Source organism: Sphaeramia orbicularis, chromosome 10, assembly GCF_902148855.1.
Source record: "Sphaeramia orbicularis chromosome 10, fSphaOr1.1, whole genome shotgun sequence".
In the NCBI taxonomy this organism is placed as follows: Eukaryota; Metazoa; Chordata; class Actinopteri; order Kurtiformes; family Apogonidae; genus Sphaeramia; species Sphaeramia orbicularis.
The window spans coordinates 34,836,503-34,861,535 of NC_043966.1; the positions used below are offsets into that span (position 1 = coordinate 34,836,503).

Sequence of the window (25,033 nt, forward strand, 5' to 3'; positions counted from 1 at the left end):
TATGCTCTGTTTTCTGTAGTGCTATAAGAGTTCAAAGGATACGTGTCCCTATGTGGATCTACTGCTGCCACAGTGCACTGTGGTTTATGCACCTAAAGACAGCAAGAGGAAGCACCATGAACTTCGCTTCACTTTACCCAATGGAGATGCACTGGTTCTGGCAGTACAAAGCAAAGAGCAGGCCCACAGATGGCTTAGAGTAAGTTACACACACACACACACACTTACACACACACACACACACACACACACACTTGTAAAACTCACCTGCCCTCTGTTTGCACCCGTCTTTGTTTGGTTTAATGTCTATGAACTCTTCTGTCTGGTCTGGTGTCTATGAACTTGTATGTTTTGAAGTCTATGAATTAGTATGCCAGATGTTTTGTCTTGTATTTTTTGGTAACCCTGTCACAATGTTTGTCTAGCACTAAATTAAAAAAAAAAAAAAAAAAGTAAGAGAGTAAGTTACACTTTGATATGAGGGTGGGCGATATGCCAAAATCACTGCCACTGTATCTAACTGATATACTGCCCAGTTGAAAATAAGGTTAGCACCTGGATTTAGACAAACAGGTAAGATCCTTCCACTGGAATTACTGCAGTGGTTAATATGTTTCAGGTACAACACGTTTAACTCTGGTGCAATGAAGAGCTACTCATTTCTTAAACCAAAGTTCCCTCGGGATCTTAAAAAGTGTTGAATTTACAAATCTGCATTTAATATCTTAAAAAAAGTCTTTAAAAAGTATTACATTTGAGATGGTAGGTCTTAAGTTATGTTGCCATAAACTTGTTCGCTGTATTGTGTTTAAATGTGTCAGGGAAATGTCCAAGCTGTAAAGAAAGTTCACTTCATTAGTTCACCGGTTCCAACCCGACAATTTATACTTAAATTAGGAAACAATTATTGCTAACTTTGCAGCCCCCAATGAGAAAGGACTCAAAGCAGTGGGAATGTTAGAGTAAATAAATAAAGTCTCCTAAATTCTAGGAGTCATAAATGTTTGTCAGTATGGCCATGAAATAGGCTAGAAAATGGGCATCAAATTCTGTTCTAAGTAGTTGAAAAAGGTCTTAAAAAGTCTAAAATTTAACTTGTAGAAACCTGTAGGAACCCCGTTAAACAACCAGTTTGATATAGAGCATAAAGAGTAGACTGGGTTTCATTGGAAAAAGGCCATGTAGTCTTCCAGAGTGATGGGAAAAGAGGTGGATGAAGTGATTACCCATCATGCCTAGTACCAGACTGGCCAGTTCTGAACATCAGTGGATATTTTTCTTCATTGATGACAGACATATTCCAAGGTGACAATACCAGGATTTATCATGATCAAATTTTAAAACAGTGGTTCAGGGAACACGAGACATCACTTTTACACATGGATTGACCCCTACAGAGCCCACACCTGAACCCCACTGAGAATCTTTGGGATGTGTTGGAGTAATCGTATGCAGCGGTCTAAGTCTCCCAACATCAACACAAGATTTTGGCTGAAATTAATTCAATATGGATGGAAATAAATGTGGAATAAGTATTGTATTGTATAAATTATGCCGTAGCAAATTAATTCTGTGATCAAAGCTGAAGGTGGTCCAACGTAATGTGATGTGTGTTACTTTATTTTTTAGCCAGGCAGTGTATTATCACATGGTACCAATCATCAATGGGCCACTGTTTTGTAACATCAGTGATGAAGTGGTTTACAGTACCTTGTCACCTTTGATATCATATTGGTTTCTTTTATTTAGAATTTCCACACAAATGAAAATAAGCAACCTCATATCAGACCACACTTGAGTTCAAACTGAAAAATGAGAGCGGTATGTGGGGGTGCTACTAATATAACTTAGGGTGACGTGAAACAAAACTGAAACAATATGCTTTCAATGTCCAACTCCTGACTTCTATGCCTCTATAATACAGCAGATTTTCCACAAAATTTTCACAACTTCTAACCTGTATCCACTGGACCCCCCTCCACTTCTCTATGGGCCCCTCATAAATGCTGGGCCCCATGAATTTGTCATGTTTACCCCACCTTAATGGCACCCCAGATAAAACTACAGCGAGATCAACATTTTCATGTTTATTTCTGGTTTTAACATGGTAAGAGGTCCTGCTGTCCATGTTATGGTACTTCTTGAGGTAGCTGCGTTCACGGAAGTATCAGGCAAATGCTTGCAATGCACTAAAAGAATTACCAAACTCTACCAGTTGACACATTTTTACAGTCATTGTTATATATCTTTATATTGGCTAATACTTCCTTGATATGACATGCATGCCAACAAAGGACAGTTTAGTAAGTTGGTATACATGTAATATCAGCCAAAAAAGCAACTATTAATTCGTAAAACTAAAATTTACGTTTTCCCACAGGTGGTCAGAGAAGTGAGCGGTCAGTGCACAGGCCCTGAAGAATCTGCATCTCCTGTCATTCCAAGAAAAGCAGAACTTGATAAGGTAAGTGTTGAAAGAGGATGTTTGCATGTACACGACTCTGTCATTTTTATCCACAAGATATAATTCATTTTTATGGCTGAGGTGAGGAAAGTAGGTGACAAGCGGTAATTGTGTTGTCAGCATCAATTTTCTTAAACAATTGCTTGGTTTGACACTGTGCAGCGATACCTGTATTTTCTCTGCAGAACAAAGAAGTGAAGCGTAGTATAATTAGGAGTTAAGACAACAATGATAGGGGTAGTGGTGAGTCAGTGCCGAAACAGATTGTCTTTTTGAGGAAGGCAGACCGATCGGAACAACCGTAAAGGATCAGTCATGAATACAAGGGCAAATTGAAGGGAGTGAAATAACTACTGAATGTGTCTGTGTTTGTGTGTATTGTTCACTCAGAGGTTATCAGCTGAGAGGAACACATCTGATTCAGATAGTGTGGGGGTGTCAGCTGGAGAAACCTGCAGAGAGAATGGTAAGACAAGTCCAACACTTCACATTAACCCATAAAGACCCAATTTTTTTCTCTATATTGGCCCTTTATGTGATTTATTACCACTTATAATATTATCCCCTGCATTTTGTGTTTTTTCAGTGAAAATCAGGTATTTTCCTATATTTAATTCACCGATCGTGTAGATGTTCATAAAAGCTCAGATTAAAGTTGAAGGTTATAATATCCAAAACAGAGAAAGCTAAAGAAAATGTGCATTTTTCAGCGAAGATATCAATACTTGGACATAAACCAAGTGTCTCCATTCACTGTCGTACTAGTGAATCAATGCTGTAGAAGATGACAGTGTTTCCATGTTGATTACAGAGCCTCTAAACATTCAAATGGGTCATATCTGATGACCATGAAAAGATGACAAACTGTATTTTACACCAATTATTTACATGTATTGAAAGGATTAGTGGATCAGAAGTTATTAAACATTATAGATCAGTAGATGGTTTAGGTCGACGGTGGATGGTTGGATGCAGTTTTAGACTAAATCAAAGTTCCAGCATGAAAACAACTGAGCTATTTATCATACGTATTTGTCACATACAAAAGATGCTTCTGTTGGATAAAAAAATGCTCATACTTTAAATTTTGTCATTTTAGGTAAGGTGAAACGTGGGGCTTTCGCTGCAGGCCGTAAAATCACACGTATCATCAGCTTCTCTAAGAAAAAGCCCCCACGACCAGGGGACCCTCGTACAGGATACAACGACCCCCGACAAGGTCAATCACTGCTCCAGGGTCACTTTGAAGGTCCATCAAATGTCATTATTTTTATAAACTTTGCGTGCTTTCCCTCGTCCACATCTAGGCTGCTTATCGGTGCTAGTGAACCAGGTGTGGCGGGAACAGTGGTGCTGTGTGTGCAGAGGGTCCCTGCACTTCTACAACGACAGGGGAGACCCTCGGACCTCCCTTCCCACCCTTCCTCTCCATGGCTGTGAGGTAGTGCCGGGGCTGGGACCCAAACACCCCTTTGCATTCAGGATCCTGCGGAACAGCATGGAGGTGGCCGCTCTGGAGGTAAAACACAGCACATTTGTTTCTTATTTAAACCCGTTTAGTTTTTCTGTACCCTGGTTCCAAAAAAACAACCCATCAGCTGTTTTCATTTAAGACTGATGTGATAAACCACTACCTACCCATCACCCAAGGGCAGCACACACTGACAAAATCAGCTACTACTCAGCTAGTATCTAGCTGCATAACAACAGGATATTTCCTGTAGGAATTCATGAGACCAGACCAGATTTAGACATCAAAAAATGGACCCAAATGAAGACTAATGTTAGTCCACAAAGACCTAAACAACCACCAGCAACCAAAGCATCTACTGATCTAATGTTTGATCACTTTTGAACCACTAATCTGATTAATACATTTAAAACATTTAGGCAAAATACAGACTTTCAGCTTTTTGTTGTCATCAGATATGACCCATATTGTTATCTTCTACAACACTGACTCACCAATAAAACCCATGTAGTTTGACAAATGACAGTGGTTGTAGACACTTGTTATGTTCAGCCAATTATATATTTTGTTGAAACAGTTTCCTTCAGTCTTCTGTTATAATGACCATTGGGTTTTTATTATCATCATCACTAGATTAAACACAGTAAAATTCTCGTAATTTGTTGAAAAATGCAGAGGATTAAACAATAACACTGGTCTACAATTTTTTAGAAATGATTTGCTTCAGAGATTACATGTGCTAAATGTTACGTATTTTAATAAGAGTAATTGGAAAATAAATGACAAAAGTGCCAGTTTGCTGATGTTTTCAAGGTATATGATTAAGTGTTATTACACATATATATTGGTTTATGTACATTTATATAATAGTTTTATAAATCTTCCACTAAATAGAACCTGTAAAGTGAATGTATTCTAATATGCAGACAGTGTTTTGAAGTAGATCTTGTAGCTCTGAGACAAATATTCCTTTTGAGTCAAACCCATTCTCTCGTTAATTCTTGAATTTCACATTTTGACCCAAGACTGTATCTTGGAAAGTTCAGCCAACCAGCATTTTTTACTTGATTTTTCTTTATCAGTGACTTTCATGTGGTAAAATTTCATTACTTTTATTCTGGAAGCATCTTCCTTGTAGACCCATGTAATTGGTGACACATCACTTAAGAAATGCTAGATATAGAGGAGAATTCATCTGGAAATCACCACAATAATAATAGTACACAGTACTTTAACAGTTAATACAAGATGCCAGTGTTTCAGTGTTTACATTTTTCTCTCTGGTAGTAAATTTCTAGAGGACCTTTTTTGGAACTAGAGGTACATAGGTTACACAATGATTCACAAATAAAATATCATACATACTGTAAAAACAGGCCTACAAAAAAAAGCCAGATTTTCTTAAAGATTACCAGGCAAAAAGTAAACAAGTTTTGTGTTACTTGATGTTGCAACTGAAAAATTATAACTAGACTAAAACTAGGAAGAAAAGGAAGTTGTGCTAATTAAAGGAATAGTAACAGTTATTTAAGCCTGGCATAATATTCTTAAACTGAAAATTGTCCTTGTGGTTTGATTCTTAAAATAAAGGAAACTGCAGCTACTTCTGCAGCTCTTTTTTTTTTTAGCGTATTAATGATTAAAACAAGATTAGTATTAGCTGGAAGCTCTTTATAAAAGGAGAAGTGAATTTATTTTCTTAAAATGAGTTTCCTTTTCAGTGCTACACATGCTTAACTTTGCTTAACAGATGACTAGTAAGAGTAAGAAGGACTGTCGTAATGAATCATAGAAAAATGAGATAAAACGCAATAAAGCGGGGATGTCCAAGAGTAATAAAACAACAGAGATAAAACAAAAAGATATAATCAGCAAAGATAATGTTAACAGACAATTAATTAAACATGATAAAGTGTGTAAATTCAAGTCTGCACTATCTGAGGCACAAGTTAAATTAAATGTAATGCTTTTCGTCCTGTTTCCTCTTAGGCAAGCAGCTCTGAGGAAATGGGACGATGGCTTGGCATCCTTTTGGCAGAGACGGGCTCCATGACGGATCCAGAGTCACTTCATTACGACTACGTTGATGTAGACACCATCGCTAACATCCGTGATGCTGTGCGGCATTCCTTCCTGTGAGTTCGACAGTGAGGGGGAGGGGTTGGCTGGGGTTATTCAGAGGCAGAGGTCAATCCAAGTCCACAGTCTGTATCTGAGATGTCTGAGCCTCATGCAGACTTCATTTGTCCTCTTTTTGATCGTAGGTGGGCCACCTCCTCCAGCAGCACCTCCACAGACTCCAGAACATACGATGAGGTCCCAAATGAGGATATACAGGTGGGAAACACATGTTCAGATTCATGTATTTTCTCAAATAATTGTGTAATAATGCAAATAATTGGTGTGAAATACAGATTGTCATATTTTTGACGTTCAGAGGCTCCGTAGTGAACGTGGAAACACTGCCATCTTCTACAACATTGATTCACCAGTAAAATCCACGAAGTTGGATCAATGACAGTGAATGGAGACACTTTTTAGGATTTTGTTAGTGATATATTTTGCTGAAAATGTCAGTTTAAGTTAGTTTTACCTATTTCTGATATAATAACCCTCAACTTTAATCTGATCTTTAATGAACATCTAGATGATCAGTGAATTAACCCTTTCATGCACGAATTATGAGAACCTTAATCAAGATTTTTTCCCTGAGTGTTTTCATTTCACTTTAAACATGAAAAAACAATGTGATTGAAAAATTTCTTATAAAATAAATAAATAATAAATAAATAGATAAAATAAATAAAAAGTAAAAAAAAAAAAAAAAACATTAGAAAATAAAAAAGTAAAAAAAAAAAATATAGTAATAAGAATAAGAATCAGCTGGACACCATGCGTTTAATTTTTGAAGCAAAGAAACATGTATTTACTGATAAATTGTGTGAAAACTTTGGGGGGGGGGGGGGGGGGGGGGGGCTTGTGATTCTGGGGGTTTATGCTCAGGGGAGATCTACACAAGGTTACCAATTCATGTCAGAAAAGATATGTAGTGTCTTAAAACTTTAATAAAGATATGTGTAAAAAATAAATAAATAAAAAAAAACATGAATATACAAGAGAACAGCTGTAGAATAGCTGTCCACTGTAGTGACCACTATGCATGAAAGGGTTACATATAGGAAAATACATGATTTTCACTATAAACACACAAAATACAGAGGATAATATTATAATATATAATGAGAAATTGCATGAGAAAGGTTAAATAGGGAGAAAAATTAATTTGGGAACTGTCACAAAAGAAGCACTGGGTCTTTATGAATAAAGCTTTGATTAGAAGGTGTGTGTGTCAGTGTGTGTGTGTGTGTGTGTGTGTGTGTGTGTGTGTGTGTGTGTGTGTGTGTGTGTGTGTGTGTGTGTGTGTGCAGCTGTTGGAGGCTGTCACTGTCTGAATGTGACGTCTGTGATCATATCAGTCACTACTATCTCCAACCCGAGGAGACACACCAAGCTCAGTTATACGCCTGTCAGTGATGGTTGAGAAAAAGCAGCATGGGTTTTGGGTGTGCAAAAAGAAAAAGAAAAGAAAAAGCAATCAGGAAGGTTGACAGGAAGTCGAGAGGTCACGGCAGTTTTACAGCCTGCAAAGCGCTGTTTTAACCCCACAGACATGCACTTAAAAACATTCCTTTCACCACCTCCAGCCACAATAACAGCCTCAAAGATTCGTTTATAGCTTTGCTTAATTTACAGGTTTTCTTTTTGACTTTTCTATACTTTTTTGTCTCCTCCCCCCCAGCAGCAGCAGCAGCAGCAGCAGAAGTCGGGGAATCAAGAGAAGCGACGTTCAAGTTTCTCCAGCAGCGACTCTGACAGAACCAAGCCATTAGTTTCCCTCAAGCGCACAGGCTCAAGTAAGTGCTGTTGTTGCAGAAGTCATCTTCATGAAGCTTATCCTAGACAATCCTCTGTTTTTAATCTTCATGCTGCTTTTTGTTTTTCATTTATCTCAATCAAGAAATAGTAAATCCCTCCGCCCTCGGAGGAAACAAATACCATTACACTGGAGTCACAAATTCCACAGCTCTTGATTTCCTGTCACTTACTGTCTTTGTGCGATGCTTTCGGCAGGGTGTACAGTTTCCGTCATAAAATCTGAGCTTTCATGTGGCTCCGTACCCCCCCACCCTCCCCCCCTTTTCCCCTGTGCTCTCCATCATCTTCTCACTTTCCATCTATATGCTCATTTCTCCTGCCTCTCCCGTTTATTCCATTGTGTCAGTTGGCCTCGGCTGTTCAGATGAAGTCGATGAGCACAGATTTGGGAAAGTGATATCGGTGTGGTCAGGCTCTCCTCGGTGCTGGAAGCCTTTGCTTTGGCATTCTGACACATCAAAGAGCCAGCACTTTTTAGAGTTTAGAGATTAAGGATGTAACCTAAGATTTATTGAGCATTCACATTCGATTTGACCTGCATTCTCCCTCTGAGTTTGTCTTATATTCCTGTACGACTGCTGTCTTTCCTACATCCTTTGTTTCTGTTATACCTTCGTAGAACCCGGTAAAGGTACGTCACGCTCCTACCGTTAGGAGCGTGAAATTGTAAAGGACACGCAGACAGATCAGTGTGAGACTTTGCGTCCTCTTCCCATAACCCTTGTGCATTTGACCTCTCACCTTTGCTTCCCTCTGACATCTCAAAGCAGACACCAACCAGTACGGACTCTATGGGAAAACGCGAGCGGAAGAAGACGCCAAGCATTACCTGAAAGAAAAAGAGGAGCTGGAGAAAGAGAAGAATGGGATACGAAATGCCCTAGTCACCCTCAGAAAGGAAAAAAAAGAGCTGAAGGAAGAGTTGAAGACGGCAACTGGTGAGGGCGTACACAAGGAAAATAAAACATACAGAAGATGCTGCACAAAGCATTCATTTTTGCTGGTCCGATGTACAGCTCTGGAAAAAAAAACTAAGAAACCGCTGCAAAATTAGCACTTCCTCTGATTTTATGATTTATAGGTATGCGTTTGAGTAAAATGAAAATTTTTGCTTTATTCTCTAAACTACCGACAGTATTTTTCCCAAATTCCAAATAAAAATATTGTTGTTTAGAGCATGTATTTGCAGAACATGTCACGTGGTCAAAATAACAAAAAAAATGCAGGTTTTCAGACCTCAAATAATGCAAAGAACACAAGTTCATATTCATTTCTAAAGAACACAATACTAATGTTGTAACTTGTGAAAAGTTCAGACATCAGTATTTGGTGGAATATGTGTATTTGAGGACGATAAGTGAGGGTAATTACTTACAAAAGATCCAAGAGATTTCACTTTTCATATATTATGCTGACAGGAAGCTAAAGGATAGACTGCTGTGTGGAGAAGAGGTGGGATTAAATAATTTATACTTCCTCCCACTCTTTTTCGAATGTGCAACTGAAGTCAGATTCAGATTCAGATTCTAGTTTATTTGTCATTTCAGCATATAAAAATACACAGAAACAAAATATTGTACCCTTGTCCCCGACTGTCAGCAGCATTTAGTAAAAATAGTATAAGTTACTAATAAAATAATACAAATAATAAAATACTGATATAAAAAATAGCAATAACATTAACACCCCCCCCCTAAAAATTACTTATAAATAACTAAAAAGAAAGTATTATTTATAAAGTGCACAGCAGTGAAGTGCCAATTTAAAAGTGCATTCTGGGCTCAAAGTTCAGCAGGAGTTCATCATTCTCACTGCTCAAAAGTCATGTATATGCATACATTTTGTTTTTGTTTTTTGCCATGACTTCTTACTAACTGTTTTATGTCTAAGGACTAAGTAAGATTATTTTGTCTTGTTGCATATTCGAAATAAACTAAACTAAAAAAATAAATAAATAAAATAACCCTGATTTTCAGTGACGGCTTTCACGTGTCTTGGCTCTCCACCGTTGCTGTTGGATGACTTTATGCAGCTCCTGGCGTAGAAATGCAAGCAGCTCAGTAATGTTCCATTTCTTATTACCATCCATGTTCCTTCAGAAGTTTTCAAAATGGGTTCAGGTCTGCAGATTGGGCTGGACGTGACAGGGTCTTCATCTGGTGGTCCGTCATCCATACCTTTATTGACCTAGCTGAGGCCAGGAGCATTGTTCTGATAGAAGAACCAGTCCTCAGAGTTTGGGAGCTTTGTCAGAGCAGAAGTCCAGTAGTTTTCAAGAGTTATTTTTGGATTCCAATTACTTTTGCAGTACTAATAGCACTGTTTTTGCCTATTGTAAGAAAATAGTGACGGCCACAGTGGTGGTTTTTATACTTTTCCCTCTTAAATAAGACATGGATCAGGTGTTTATTCAGTAGAATAAGGTGTGCTTGTGTTGGAATTCAACAGACACAGGAATGGAATGGCTGTCATACATGCACACATGCTGATTTCAGAGGAAATTGTAGTGGTCTCTTAATGTTTTTTTCCAGAGCTGTATATCTGTTTAAAATGAAGCAAAGTAATAAAGTGACCCCTCTCTCTATTTGAGCCCTCAACATTGATGTTATACAAGTATAAATGTATTTAAGTATTTGATATTCGATGCAGTTTACCATTGAAACTGATGTGCTACAAAGAGAGTTACAGGGGTTGGACAAAATAATGGAAACACCTTAAAAAATCAACAAAATATAATTTAATATGGTGTAGGTCCGCCTTTTGCGGCAATTACAGCCTCAATTCTCTGAGGTATTGATTCATACAACTTGTGAATTGTTTCCAAAGGAATTTTAAGCCATTCTTCAGTTAGAATACCCTCCAACTCTTTTAGAGACGATGGCGGTGGAAATAGACGTCTTACTTGAATCTCTAAAACTGACCATAAATGCTCAGTAATGTTGAGGTCTGGGGACTGTGCCGGCCATACGAGATGCTCAACTTCATTAGAATGTTCCTCATGCCATTCTTTAACAATTCTAGCTGTATGGATTGGGGTATTATCATCTTGAGGTGAAGGTGTTTCCATTATTTTGTCCAACCCCTGTAATTTTCAACTGTTGTTATTTTTACAAAAACTGTACACTACTTATCAGAAATCCAATAAAATACACATAACAAGATATAGATTACAAACCATGGCTACAGCTCTGGTTTTATTTAGCTAATCTTTAATCTTAGTTGTGAATAAAAATAGAGACCCAAAGTCCCGCCCCCTCCGTTGTGCCCAAAGACTTAACTTCTGAAAAAATATGAATGATAGTCAATGGTATTTTCAGTCCTATTTAAATTGTGTCACCATTAACACTTATGAAGTTTTTCCAAGTAAAAAGATAATTTTACAAGCCAAGAAAGTCATCATTTGTGGCCAAGATAGTAAAGAAACCTCTAGTTTTGTGTTAAACAGCTTAATGGACTGCATCCCTTGTTGCATATTTTACATGTGACTAAGACCAGAATGGCTGTTTCCTTGGTACATTGTATCTCATTCTTTAAGAGCAAGGTGAAATATTACTAAAAATAGGAGAAAATCACTACAGTCCAGTCATGTTGATGGTACAGAAACATCTTCAGACTCTAAACAGATTGTACAAAGAGACAGTTTTGATGATGTCACCTCCATGACCTTCTGATGTGTAGTCTTTCCATTTACATATTTGCATAGTCTGGTACAGGTAAAACAGAAACATCATATGTGTAAATGATGCAGAATTCAAGTCAAAAATCAAAAATTATCTCTCACCACTGATTTTAGTATAATTTTTTTTCATATGGGAACAACCGGCAAGGGTCGGACTTTAGCTCTCTATACAATCCCTGCAGTGATAGACAAACATCAAGATTATTTCTCTGGAGACCTTTCTTGCTCAAAAAAAAAAAATACAGCCCCATTTAAACATTTATTGAGATTGTAAGTCATCCAAATTTTTATAAAAAACGGTCTATAAGTTTTGTTTAAAAACTCACTTTTGTCAGTCTGCCTTTGCAACTGCACTTGTTTCTTCATATATTCTTATTTTCTTTATTGGCCTGTATATTTATGTGGTTTTATTGTTTTAATGCCTAAAAAATACTTTCAAATATTAATTGGAAACATCAAGATCATTTATTATTCATTCATTTGCCAAATTGCTTAGACATCGAGAGGGTCGCGGGTGTTAATACTGGAGTGATAAAAATAAAGAATAAATAAAGTATAAAATAACCACAATGTTATAACTCAGTGCAGTGATCTACTAATTGTTATATCAGATTGTTTTAAGAGTTTTCCTGAATTTTGAGATGCTAACCGTCATCTCATCTCGTTGTGTTGTATTGTATGTATCCATGGATCAGAGAGGAGGAAGGCCCTGCTGAACAAGCGCATAGCCCAGTTAGACGAAGCCTGTCGGGCTAAAGAGGCAGAGAGGGTGGACCTGGAACTCCGGTTGACCCAGGTCAAAGAAAACCTCAAGAAGAGTCAGGCAGGTGGAGCGATGGGTGCACCTGTGGAGACCAAACCTCCAGTTAAGGTCTGTGTTTGGTGCCTTGGTGGAGATGTTTCCATACACATTTGAGATTTCTTTTAATCTCATTCAATTCCTTTTTCTGTAGGCATCTAGCAAGAAGATCCAGAACATCTACAGTGAGTCTTTACCTGTAAACTGTGCCTCGGAGATGCGTAGGAGGCCTCCATCTGTGTACGCCTCCTCTACAGGAACTGTCATGCAGAAAGCCAAGGTAATGCCAATCTAACGCTTTTCTTGCGCACAGGTTTTGAACAATTCATCAGCCTGTCATAGGGACGTTTTTCTCTGGGATGAGGTTAATAGACTCACCTTAAAGGATTTCAAGTTTCATGCATAAACTGACACCGGCTGAAAGCAGCGGCACAGACGCTTTGACGTTTAATTATCTGTGTAATATATGCTACATACGTTAAACTACTTTTTCATCCACATTATGGCTTGTTTGGTCAATTATTTTCAAAAGATTCGACGCATTCATTAAGGTAATATTACATTAGAATGTCATTATCAGAGTGATTTATATTGCTGTGTGCATTCATTTGGCTACACAGATAAAAATAAAGCTGAGTAACCGTGTTTCTGCTCTAAAGGTCCAAAATAAGGTAGCACGTCTCATATTTACTAATCAAATTACATTGACATCAAGGTTATAATAGTTTGGGATTTTTTTATTATAGTTTAGTTTTATTTAGTTTATACTTTTTTGTCTAATTCAGTTATTTTTAATTAGTTTTTAGAGTAGATTTACTAGTTTTTTTTCTAAATGCTTAGTTTTAGTTCAGTTTTAGTTTTTTCCTATCTTGTATCTTCCTTGCCATCGTATTCAGCTAAAATTGCTCAAACGAAATAAATCGATTTCATATCAATTCAACATTGACAAAGACTAAAATTAAGGGAATTTTATCCATAATTTCTATACATTTTAATTTAGTTTCGTAAGCAAACGATACAGTTTCAGTTAGTTTAGTTAGTTCAGTTAGTTTAGTTAGTTTCAGTTTAGTTTTTATTTATTTCAGTTAACGAAAATGTTTTTTCAATTCTAGTTTTCATCATTTCATTAGTTTTAGTTAACAATAGGGATGTCCGATAATATTGACCCACCGATATTATTGGCCTGATATTGGCATAAAAATGTAATAGCGGTGAATATCGTTATTGTTTTTTTTGCCTATCATTAAAACCGATAAAATAATGCCTTGATTTCGCCGGCATTTACCGATGCTTAAATGAAGCATTGTTTGTTGCTGAAAGAAATGTGCAGTTTTCAAAATTGTACAGTAGAGTTGCCACACTGTAATAGACTCATGGAGGGAGGGAGAGAAAATAAATAAATATGGCATTTTTTCCACAACTTAAGTTGTAGTATGTATTCTTTGCACAGACAGTGTTTACATTTTGAAAGCCGTATTGCATTTGAGAATGCATTCAATGGGGCATCACAATAAAATTAGGCATGATGTGTTAATTCTATGACAGGAGATATGTGATGTTACCTAAAATTAGTTTAATATCCCACATATATCGGCAGCGGTATCGGTAGATATCAGATTCGGAAATTAAGCATTGGACAATATCGGCATATCGGTTTTTGGCAAAAAAGCCAAAATCAGACATCCCTAGTTAACAATAATAACCTTGATTGATATACATTTATTTATTTATTTAATTAATTTAGTTAGTTAGTTAGTTAGTTACAATGACAATGAAGGACTATTCTATTTGGTTTATATCTCAACAAAAGCATGCTGTTGCACTTTGGAATGGAATATTTTCACCTAAGTCCTTTCCTTATGTTCTATTTTTATAGGAATGGGAGTCAAAGAAAGGAACCTAAAAGTCGTACCATGATGACAACTTCAAAAGGATTCAGAGGATATCACCAACGTAGACTTCAGCCAAGATAACCTTTCACCCTCACCTCAAAGCAAAAAGACTTCCTTCATTGTGGACTTCTTAGGAAATAAATCGTAATGAAAGACATCAGCCACTAGGTGGAGGTATATTTCACAGAATATTTACTTGCCTCTCTTTTTGCCAAGAACTACAGTGCGTGGATGGGAGAAATTCATGAACTGCACACTGTCTGTATTCAAATGTTGTTTTGTTTTAACTGACACAGATTTAAAAAAAAAAAAAAAAAAAAAAAAAGGTGTCTGAAACAAAGCAGAAGAAAGAAACAAGAAAAGACAAAGAATGCATAGCGTACAGTGTTTGTGGAAAGATTGTGTCGGTATCAGTGTTTTGCAAGGTTTGTTAAGTTGCTAGAGATGACAACCTGAGAAATGTGATGTGTATGAAACTAAGAGGATGGAGGCAAATTAAGCCGTAATGTGCCTTTTTTCTGCCTGTACATAGACAAACATGACTACTGTTGTATATTTTTCTTATACTGTGTTCGGTTTCATGTCACATCATTATCATAACACATACAGTATGTGTTGGGTCTGTTCAGCTGTGTGCTATTATTATAATACTGCATTACATTTTGACTGCACTTAGTAGCTTCCCCTCCCAGGTTGAAGATGTTATATTTTCATGAATCATGTGGTTGAACATTTAACCATCATCAGCACACACTTAAATGCCCATGCTTACAAGTGACTAACAAAGCAGTGCTCCTCTATTAAAATTCATCAGATCCTTTTTTTTAAAAAATATATATATATTTCACTTTAACAACTTCTGTCCTAAACCTGTGGGTGACTTTTGCACTTTACTGTTCTCCTACCTGCATAAGGGAATAATAACTTCAAATGTCTTATTTCCAAAACTTTAGGGGTTAATAAAAAGTGTTATCATTAACCAGTTGTTTTACGTGTTTATTATTTCTTTGTAATTGTAACACACAAATACACTTGCTGTAATTGATTTATTCTTTTAATTTTCATGGTATGCTGTGAAAAATAAAAGGTTTTAGAAATGGAATGTACAGTATGAAAACAAAACAAGAGAAAACACATCAGTCATTTTTATGAAGGCAATTCAATGCAGCGTAGTGTGACGCAGTTCAGGCAACCTACTTATAGCCAAGTTAATAGCTTCAACTTATCTTCATTTGTTCAGTGGATTTGACAGAATACACATGCTGATATCTTGGTAGCCATCCACTCATATGTAATAAATATGAATAAAAATTCTGGTATATGTATGGTACAAAAAGGCTCTAACCCAAAAGTTTTTATGGTAATTTAAGATCCAGGCAGTGGTGACTAACATTGGGTCTTAAATGAGGAGGTAGAGCAGCTTTAGGATGGTGAAATGAACTATAGGCAACAACTCAGAGGTAGCACTTAGAGAAACAGATAGTAAAGCCAGTAAAGTATATTGACAAAGAGAAAAGCCGTGGGGAAAACAGTGCGAGCGTGACGGTCAATGTTGTGTGGATTTTCTACAATAAAGACGGATGCAGCCCTGCGAGAAGCATCTTTCACTGAGGACAGGCCGCATCCTTGTCCTGGTGTTTTTTCTTTTGATCCGGCGTTGCTCTTTGTGTCGTTGTTTACTGATTGCTCTGTGGTCTCATCTGCAGTGGAACCAATTTCCACAGATTGGTTCGGTTGGCTGGAGCTGACGATAGGGATCGAGCCATTTCCATTGGATTCATTGAACTCCCTCAGAAGATCCTAATGGAGACACAGAACAGACAGACAAACAGACAGACCACTGTGCTTTAATGATCTCATATGCTGTTACAGGTTTTTTTTTTACTGAGTTTCATATCCAAGCTTTGCTCACCCTGTGTATTTCCTCTATCGTCTGGTGTTGCATGGTGTAAAAGTGAGCGCAGGCGTACTCCAGCAAAGCCCCAAAGATGAAGGTGAAGCAAATACCCAGGTAAACATCTATGGCCTTGATGAAGCAGTTAGCGTTGGGCAGAGAGGTACGGGCACCCATCATTAGAGTCGTCATTGTCAGGACTGTAGTCACTCCTGGAACACAGTCTCATTTTAGTGTGCTGGTTCCCAACCTTTTTTGACTCGTGACCCCATTTTAACCCTTTCATGCATGAATTGTGAGAACCTTAGTCAAGATTTTTTTCTTCAGTGTTCCATGAAAAAAACAATGCGATCAAGTTTTTTTTTCCTACGGAGTTACAAAAATATCCATGCGTTTAATTTTTGAAGTGAAGAAACATATGTTTAAAACCCAATATCAGAAAGTGATATGAAAACAATAAAATAAAAACATTTTTAATGCTGCTAATCTGATGTCTTCTCACATTTTAACATATTCTAATGCTAGTAATTACTCACTTCATGGAGATAATATACAAAAAAAACTTCTTGTCTTACAAATAACAATTGATTGACACTTAAACATGTTAGTGCAGATCAGGTTTATCAAGAACAGCACAGTTACAGTAATGGTCTGAATGTCAGTGTATGGGATGGTGCGTAAGTGTCCACTGTGTTGGCTGATATGGAACTAAAACATCAAAACCCATGAATATACAAGAGAACAGCTGGAGAATAACTGTCCATTGGAGTGGCCTATGCATGAAAGGGTTAACATCACAAAATTCTGGCGACCCCAGACATTCAAAACAGACATTTTTTTTGCTGAAATTTGTTATTTTAGACAACATTTAGGCTACATAATGTATATAATGCACCTTTTTGGTGTCTGCTTCTCAGTTTCTCTTGGAGATGTCTTAGCGGGGCAAAGAAGTCATTTCCATTTTCATTCCATTATCTGATATGCACTCTCAGATATTATATCCTGCATTTTATTTGAACTTGATTTTTATCAGGAAAAGTGTGTGGTGTTTTAATTATAATGAAATATATATTGAATCATTAAATAAAATATTTTATCAGTATTTTTTTTTTTTTTTTTTTTATCAATTGCTAGAAATTTCAGGTGACCCCATTTGATTTTCATGCGACCCCACGTGGGGTTGTGACCCCAAGGTTGAAAAACACTGTTTTAGTGCAACAACAGGTTTTTCTTTCCATTTTTGTGGAACCTTTTGTATATTGCTGCCAGTTTAGAATCCTTCTAAATACAGCTTTGACTGTTGAAAGATAGATTTCATTAGAGCTTATTACTTTGCATCATGCAGCTAGGGTGTTGCATTAGATATTTTAGTGTGCAAAGAAATACTAAATTATACAACATGTTTAACAAGATTTCAACTGATTAAATTGAGACAGACAGTTGATATTTGGACTGAGCAAACAAACACACCCCTCCCCTCAGGAACTCTGCTCTCTAATTTAAGGATGAGGAGTGCAGCAGAGGTGACATATTTTTGTAGGCTAGCATCATCCCGGTATGATATTTGTTTGCATATTTCACAATACAGAACAAAATCCAAAAATTCTTTAAGTTTGTTTTAGCCGCAGACCTTATTTCTTGCATAGCTTCATAACAAACAACCCATTGACTCAAGTGCAGAATGTGATCTCATTTCCAGATTCTAGGTGACTTATTCCTGGAGAATTCTATTAATACAACATGAGCATAGATGTCCCCTGTTACTGACTGGTTTGAATAATGTGGTGTGGATCGGTCTGCACCACTTTGAGACAGCCAGGGCTGTGTAAAACAAACAGATTTTATTTCAGTGCATGAATGATACAGACAATAAATGAACCATGAGGAGAAAGTCACTGAATTTGATAAAAAGATTAGAACAGCTTACTCCACTATACAGTCATGGGAAAAATTAGATCATCAAAAGCCATCAAAAACAATGGTTATGCAATGAAGTACTAACTCCTGTGTGTATGATGTGACTAAAACAGACAATAAAGAAAACATGGAATGCCTAAAAGCACTGTTTTTGTCAGTACATTGTCATAGCTATTGAAATAAGAACTGAAGAGATTTTGGTTATCATCAAGAAAACATAGAAAATGACTAGATATCAGCTCTGAAATTAAACTCTTATGAGCTATTTTTGTTGCTAACATTATATTTGTCCAAAAAAATGACCTTTAGTTGTACCAGGCGCTAAAATGAACAAGTAATTGAAGAAAACAAGGGTGATCTAATAATTTTTCCCGTAACTGTATATATGGTGATATGCCCCTTTGACTGTATTTCTGAGCTTTTAAAGAGAGACACAAGTGAACTGCACCAGAGAATCTCCAGTGTACAAAGATCATCATTCATGACATTGTAAAAGTACTAGAAGTGGTAACTGACCAATACAAGTCCGGGCTGGTACAGAGGACTGGCTGATCCAGAAAGAGACCCAGGAGAGAACCACCAGAAGGATAGAAGGAACATACGTCTCCAAGATAAAGAACAACACATTTCTACGTAGAGCAAAATGTAGCACCAGCTTAGGGTATTGTCCTATAAAGACAAAAAAGCAAAAAAACAGAGACAACATTTCAGTTTGTGTTCTTACTGTCAGCTTTTTTTATTTATATGTGCCATAGTTTCATTTATATGTTAAGTAGAGTTGTGGGAGTTGAAGTATCCCTACCTGTTTCATACACAGCTTGTGACACTGATGTATAGTAGCTCTCTATACTGTACTGAGCTAGCCGCAGTGTGTCGAGGCCCCTCACTGAATCATTCCCTCTGGTCCAGTAAAACACCACATCCTGCAGATTATAGCCCCCTGACCACAAATGCACACACAGAATACAGCGATTAACGTCTGATAATTCTGATCTGTTACAGGTAATTTCTGCTTCGGTCGATACTCACAACACAGATGATGGTGATGGTAAGGGCACTGGGGGAAATGGTGAAGATGGAAATGGTGATCGCTTACACTCTGACAGGTTGATGAATGTTGATGTAGTAGGAGTTAACAGGTACTACTCACAGCTCTCCAGCTGCAGGGTGCACTCCTGTCTGTCCATGGGATACTTGGTAAGGTCCATATTACAAGCAATTGTAGCTGTGATGCTGTTATGTATGGAGATCATTAGAGTTAAATCTTTGATGTTGGACAAGGAAATCCAGTTTAGAACACCAAGAACTTCTCCTGGGGAGCATAACAGAACAAAGGCTCACATCTGATATATCAGCAAGAGAAATTTCTGTGTATCATGCATTAATTACGAAGCCAATAGATAGTCCTTGAGCTCTACAAGGGAAATCCCTTTCATGATATAATACTTATGAAACAGGCAAAGGAGGACTACAACAAAGAATGTATCAGTACGATAGAGAGGAGGTATGAAAAGTCTTAATATCTTCACTGGCTACAAAAAGGAACAGTCAGGTGACGGTGGGTGATGTGGACCTCAAGTCATTTTTGTATCACTGCAAAAATCTAAATCTTACCAAGTGTATTTTAGCAACTCTATACTTGTGAATTATCCTGAGCTACTAAACATGAGTGAGGGGTTACATATGGTTCTCATTTCTACTCAAAACGTCTCATCACATTTAAAATAAGACATAATCACCTAAAGAGTAACTTTTCAGTGAGATATAAGAACTTATTTTTAGACAATAGATGTTAGATACTTGAATTAAGCAAAAAAAATCTGCCAACGGAACAAGTTAAAATGATCTCGGTAAGATTTCTTGAAATAAGATTTTCAAGATCTATTGTCTAAAAATAAGTTCATTATATCTCACTGAAAAGTTACTCTTTAGGTGATTATGTCTTATTTTAATTGTGATGAGATATTTTGACTAGAAATGAGAAAAATACACTTGGTAAGATTTAGATTTTTTGCAGTGTACCTTCTTCATCATCCCCTCCACATGTATGCATCCCCCCACCTCAACAGCTAACCCCCCCAGTGGCACAGAAGCAAAGGAGATGGGCAAACCTCGTGGGATCTTCAACCTGAATTTACAGTTAGAGAGGATTCCAGCTCTGTGGAAAACATCATGTGTTCTACCCCTACCCAGACCAGGGCATCCAGCTGATCTAAATGAATACAGACCAGTGGCCCTAACATCACACACCATGAAGACCCTGGAGCAGCTACTTCTGCAGCTAGTAAGACCCCATGTCATACAAGCACTGGACCCCTGCAGTTTGCATACAAAGAACACATTAGAGAGGCTGACGTTGTCTATGTGCCACAACAAGCCTACACGCATCTTGATGAGTCTGGAGGTTATATGTGGACTATGTTTAACTTTTCGAGTGCATCAACACAAAACAACCGAACTCTCCATCCTCAGAGATACTCCTAAAGATGAATGTATATCCCTCCTTGGTTTCTTAGACTACCTGACAGGAAGGAAATAATTCTTCAGCTTGTAGAACTGGGTCTCTAGGACAGTAATAAGCAGCACTGGGACTCCACAGGGGACTGTATTGGCTTCCTTCCTGTTCACATTGTACACAGAGGACTTCATCCAAAAATCCAAAAATACTCTAATGATACAGCCATTGTAGTCTGAGTCAGGAATGGACATATCCTCTTCAGCTGAATTAGGGACCTGATTAAAGCTTTCTATGACTGGAGATGCAAAACCCTCTTTCTGATTCTGTTGGGTTTCTGTAAATTGGCCCAGTCTGGTTCTGACCAACTCTATATGTAAAGTATCATGAGATAACTTTTGTTATGATTTGGCGCTATATAAATAAAATTTGATTGATTGATTGATTGATTGATTTGATTGGCTTTCCCCTGTAAGTTGCTTTGGAAAAAAGCATCTGCCAAATGCATAAATGTAAATGTAAATGTAGAAAACCCGCATCCTACTGAAACTCACTGAAATGCTGACAGACTTCTGAAAGTCTAAGCCCCCTTTTCATCCAGTCAACATTCATGGGGTGGACACTGAAATGGTGCCAACGTACAAATATCTTGGTGTGCATCTGGCCACTAAGACAGACTGATCCCAGAAGACAGATCAAAATGGACTGAGTCAGCTATTTGTTCTATGGTCCTCAGGTCCTTACACCTGCAATAAAATGTTGCATGTTTAACCAATCAATAATTGTAGGTGTGCTGTTGTTCTATGCCTGGTATGGCCTGATCAACAAAGGCACGGATGCAAAATGATTGGACAAAAATAAAGAAATAAAGAAGGATGGACTAACTAAGAGCTGTGCTAGAGAGATGCATACTGTAAATAAATCACTTGTTTTATTTTTCTTTCTTAACTTTTCTTGAGTGTATGAGCATCGAATTCCCCCTGGTGATTAATAAAATGAATCTTTATCTATATCTGTTCTAAGCTGCTCATAGAACAGTTTGTCCTAAGTACCCTTTTCAACTGAATTACTGCACTCTGAAGGACATTAGTTATATCAAATTCATGTTCTTCACAAAACTGAACTATACCCTGACCAGGCGATGACAAACTACTCCTCTGTCCTCAGTAAAGCTCTCTAGTCATAATAAAAGCTTCATGGTGACATAATAAATTAAATGTCAGGATACGTTTTTGCTGTGGCCTTAGTCGACACTGACTCTTCACTGACATGAACCAAACATTTTGAAGGGCACAACAGATACTGAAAACAACAGTATCCCCTTAAGTTATATGACTGAACGGTGAGTCTTTTTTGCTTTTTTTAGAAGAACCTAAGGCCAGTTCCCAGCTAATTGCCATCAAGAGCATGTAAACAACATGAATATGAACAATAATATTTTTACCATCATACTCTGTTTTACTAACTTTTGTTTTTTTTGTCATATTTTCTCAGATAGGTCTCCACATACAAGTTCATTTACACAGTTGATTTGTCACCTTAAAGTCCTGACATGTCAAGTAAACGTCAACTCAATAAACATTAACAACCCCCCACCTCCAAAGAAAACATTACCGTAAGGCATATAGAACAGTTCCATTGCTGAATATGCGTATTAGTCGATTTTCCACTGTGACATCATGCAGGAAAGAACGCTTGGAGTCAGGGATGAAAGTGTCAGGGATCCACAGCAGTGACACCAGGCGCCCATCCACACTCACACTCTCATTTCCAGGAAACACCAGCCTGGAATCTCGCCACCGCTGACGAAGGAAGATAGTTGCTGTGTAGTCCTGATAACAGAAAAAAAGAAAAACTTCATCCATATCACCTTCATTTCCTCATTGACATACTGCTGAAAAATATTAAGAAATAAGCATACCATATTGATTTCAGAGATGGCATCAATACTGGCGATATCAAGACTCATTCCAATTTCCACAGGTCCCTCTGGGGAACACAGGAACATAGTGAGCTTTTTCAGGTCAGCTTCCACTTACAGGGCACAGTGCAGTCAGTGATTGCTTTCACAAAGACAAATTGCCCCTATAGAGCAGCAGCCTTTATCAGACCAAAGAGGATTGTGCAATAGTGACAAAAACCCAACTCTGAAAAGTTATTATGAAACACCTACATCTGAAGTTTCTTCCTACCATTAAAATTGGGCCTGAGGTAGCGGTTGTAACCTTTCATCAGCTTCTGAATTGTTGGCTGGAGTTGAGAGTCGTTCCATTCGCCCCAGGGATGTGTAGGAAACACACAACAGCTGATAAATACAAAGTGGAAGTGGAAAATTAAAATATAACTGTCAGAATATAAGATGAAGCAATTTGCATTAAATGATCAATATCAGCAACCTTAACCCTGTACAATAGTTGCTTCTTTTTTTTCTTTTTTTTTAATCTCAGGTTTCTCACCTCTGTGTAAAGGTCAGGGACAGGATCAGAAGGAGGTCTAACATCATGGATTAGCAGAAAGGCAAGTCAGCAGCTGCTTTAAGGGACAATGGCAATGACAAAACATGGGCAAATGAATGAAAAATTACTCTCCTGCAGTAAAGATGTCAGCAGCATAGAGTAGAATAACACAGTCTGATCACAGGGTGGCAGCACCTAACTGAATGCTAGTCCAAACCCCTGAAGAAACATGTAGCACAGCAGCCACTGATGGTATGAAACTGAGATTTCTACACATGCAAAATGCGTATCGATTGTCTCTGTTTACATGAATAACTTATTAGCTGCTTCATTTGTCTTTCACACACACACACACACACATCCTCATACATAAAAAATGCAGTCATAGGTAAGAAATCAAAAAAGTGTCCAAAGCTTCCACAAAGTGACACATTTTGTCTTCTTTGTTTTAATGTCAGACAAGTGCATCATTGTCACTTTCTAATTTATTTAGCCACCAGCTCATGGTTTATTCACAAAGCCTCTATCTCATTAAGGATTCCCAGTAGTCTAGTTGTTACTCACTTCAACTTCACTCCTTCATCCTCCCACAGATAAATCTCACCGTTAGTGCGCCTGTTACCTCGTTTCATCAAAACCAACATAAATCTGCTGTGTATGAGTTTGTGTCTGCAGCTTTTCCCAAAGCAATCTTCACACAGGAAAACCACACTGGTATGTTACTGCAGCCAGAAATGCCATAATGTCAAAAAGGCAATATTTAATGCATTATTCAGAGGTGCTGCTACTGCAAATGTCATCCAATGTCATTGATTTTCTTTTCTAATGAGGGGAGTGAAGTAGCTCTTTGTTTTATTTGTTACTCTGTTCATGGAAGTAATAAGTAATTCATGCAACATTTTTTTTTATGTTTCCATTCAGTGTTTATGTGTCTTATTGGGCTTTTATGCATGCTTTTTTCGTTTCACTAATTTCTCAGCTCAATTTTTACTCTTGAACTACAATGAAAAACAAAAAAGTGCTTGCAATATACATATTTATTGATTTTCTTTGCTTTAATTTACTCTGAATTTCCTGCACCTTAAAATTAGCATTTCTGCTCAAAATTCAACCTCTTCACTAACTCTCTTAACGTTTTCTCCATGCAGATTTATCTCACCTGTTTTCCGTCTTCTAGTTTTCCTTCTTCTCACCAGGTCACTCCTTTCCTCTTTCTTCCTTCCTTTGTTTCCTCTTCCAGTTTTCTGTTCCAAGCGTTGCCAGGTGGCACAGACTGGTCTGTTTTTCTTCAGTGTTTATGATTATTTCCCAGCTTTTACTCCATCTACAAGTAAATCACTGCTGCTTGTACTATTTAGCCCCGCTGTGTATGAGTTAGGGGTGGCTGCTTGTTTTACTGTTTGTGCATCCCCCTCTGTCTCTCTGCACAGCTGTATTCATCTCCTCACAGAGTCTGCTGTGCAGCAGCACCTCCTCCTTCCTCTTCCTTTCTCTCTCCCTCTCTGTTTATGCCACTCACCCTCTCATTTATGCTGCATCTCTCCCCCTTTTTTCCCCACATACATGCATTCACACCCCAATGTACTCTCTGCTCTCACACATTAGCATCCACTTTGATTCGCCACTTTGTTTTTTTTCTTCTTTCTTTCCCCTCCTCCCACATGTTCTCATTCTTTTGGCCCTTAATCTCTATGTACCTTCCTCTCCGTCAGTTTACAATGACACTATGCCTCCTTCTAGGCTTCTGAAGATCTCCTCTGTCTCATTCTCTCACGCCCTCTCCCACTTTCACCCCCAACTACATTTTTCTTGCATCATCATCTGAATCCCTCTGCTTTCTCGGTTTCAGCTCCCTTTAGATCATATGTGGATCCTATGTGAAATTCTATCACATTAGCATACCTGTCAAACCTCTTGATCATACTAGTTAATCACTAACAGTGACAACCAGTATTCTCTAATTAGTAGCCCTGATGTTGATCATAATGATGTTGACAAAGACCCTAATGGTTTATCTGCTAAATCATTTAGAGACTATGTCATTAATCTCAATTAGCTTTTAGTGCTCCT

General features: G+C 37.6%; 2 protein-coding genes across 11 annotated transcripts in view; one reads left to right on the forward strand and one right to left on the reverse strand.

Annotated features, from left to right (window-relative positions):
* The window catches only part of afap1l1a (actin filament associated protein 1-like 1a), a 39,423-nt gene extending 24,820 nt beyond the window's left edge, over positions 1–14,603 (forward strand). For 3 of the 9 annotated variants that reach the window (XM_030145764.1, XM_030145758.1, XM_030145765.1), the window contains exons 8-19: positions 20–199; positions 2,381–2,464; positions 2,855–2,930; positions 3,564–3,683; positions 3,772–3,983; positions 5,925–6,070; positions 6,200–6,272; positions 7,735–7,849; positions 8,639–8,809; positions 12,246–12,421; positions 12,504–12,629; positions 14,226–14,603. In XM_030145764.1, coding sequence (XP_030001624.1) covers positions 20–199; positions 2,381–2,464; positions 2,855–2,930; positions 3,564–3,683; positions 3,772–3,983; positions 5,925–6,070; positions 6,200–6,272; positions 7,735–7,849; positions 8,639–8,809; positions 12,246–12,421; positions 12,504–12,629; positions 14,226–14,252 — 1,506 coding nt within the window. In that variant the 3' untranslated portion in view covers positions 14,253–14,603. The remainder of the gene's footprint in view (positions 1–19; positions 200–2,380; positions 2,465–2,854; positions 2,931–3,563; positions 3,684–3,771; positions 3,984–5,924; positions 6,071–6,199; positions 6,273–7,734; positions 7,850–8,638; positions 8,810–12,245; positions 12,422–12,503; positions 12,630–14,225) is intronic. The other 6 variants (XM_030145760.1, XM_030145766.1, XM_030145759.1 and 3 more) reach the window with 5 other exon arrangements.
* Positions 14,604–15,073: 470 nt separating this feature from the next.
* On the reverse strand, positions 15,074–24,441 carry gabrp (gamma-aminobutyric acid type A receptor subunit pi). 2 transcript variants are annotated; one of them, XM_030145768.1, is made up of 10 exons: positions 24,127–24,441; positions 22,964–23,039; positions 22,700–22,812; positions 22,429–22,496; positions 22,122–22,339; positions 19,203–19,285; positions 18,855–18,992; positions 18,569–18,721; positions 16,154–16,347; positions 15,074–16,041 (listed from the first exon to the last, which is right to left on the reverse strand). In XM_030145768.1, the coding sequence occupies exons 2-10, from the start codon at positions 23,008–23,010 to the stop codon at positions 15,709–15,711; spliced, it is 1,347 nt and encodes a 448-aa protein (XP_030001628.1). In that variant the 5' UTR covers positions 23,011–23,039; positions 24,127–24,441; the 3' UTR covers positions 15,074–15,708. The 2 variants fall into 2 exon arrangements, with proteins under 2 accessions (XP_030001628.1, XP_030001627.1); XM_030145767.1 differs by having other exon boundaries at positions 22,964–23,036; positions 24,123–24,441.
* Between the last annotated feature and the right edge of the window lie 592 nt (positions 24,442–25,033).

What these genes read in the sequence shown, in the direction of transcription:
- gabrp (XM_030145768.1), bottom strand. Translation starts at nt 23,010, where the DNA reads ATGATGTTAGACCTCCTTCTGATCCTGTCCCTGACCTTTACACAGAG. An exon ending in CCATCTCTGAAATCAATATG is followed by an intron (nt 22,340 to 22,428) that starts GTATGCTTATTT and finishes TTCTGTTATCAG; the next exon opens with GACTACACAGCAACTATCTT. An exon ending in ACTGTTCTATATGCCTTACG is followed by an intron (nt 19,286 to 22,121) that starts GTAATGTTTTCT and finishes CATACATAACAG; the next exon opens with CATCACAGCTACAATTGCTT.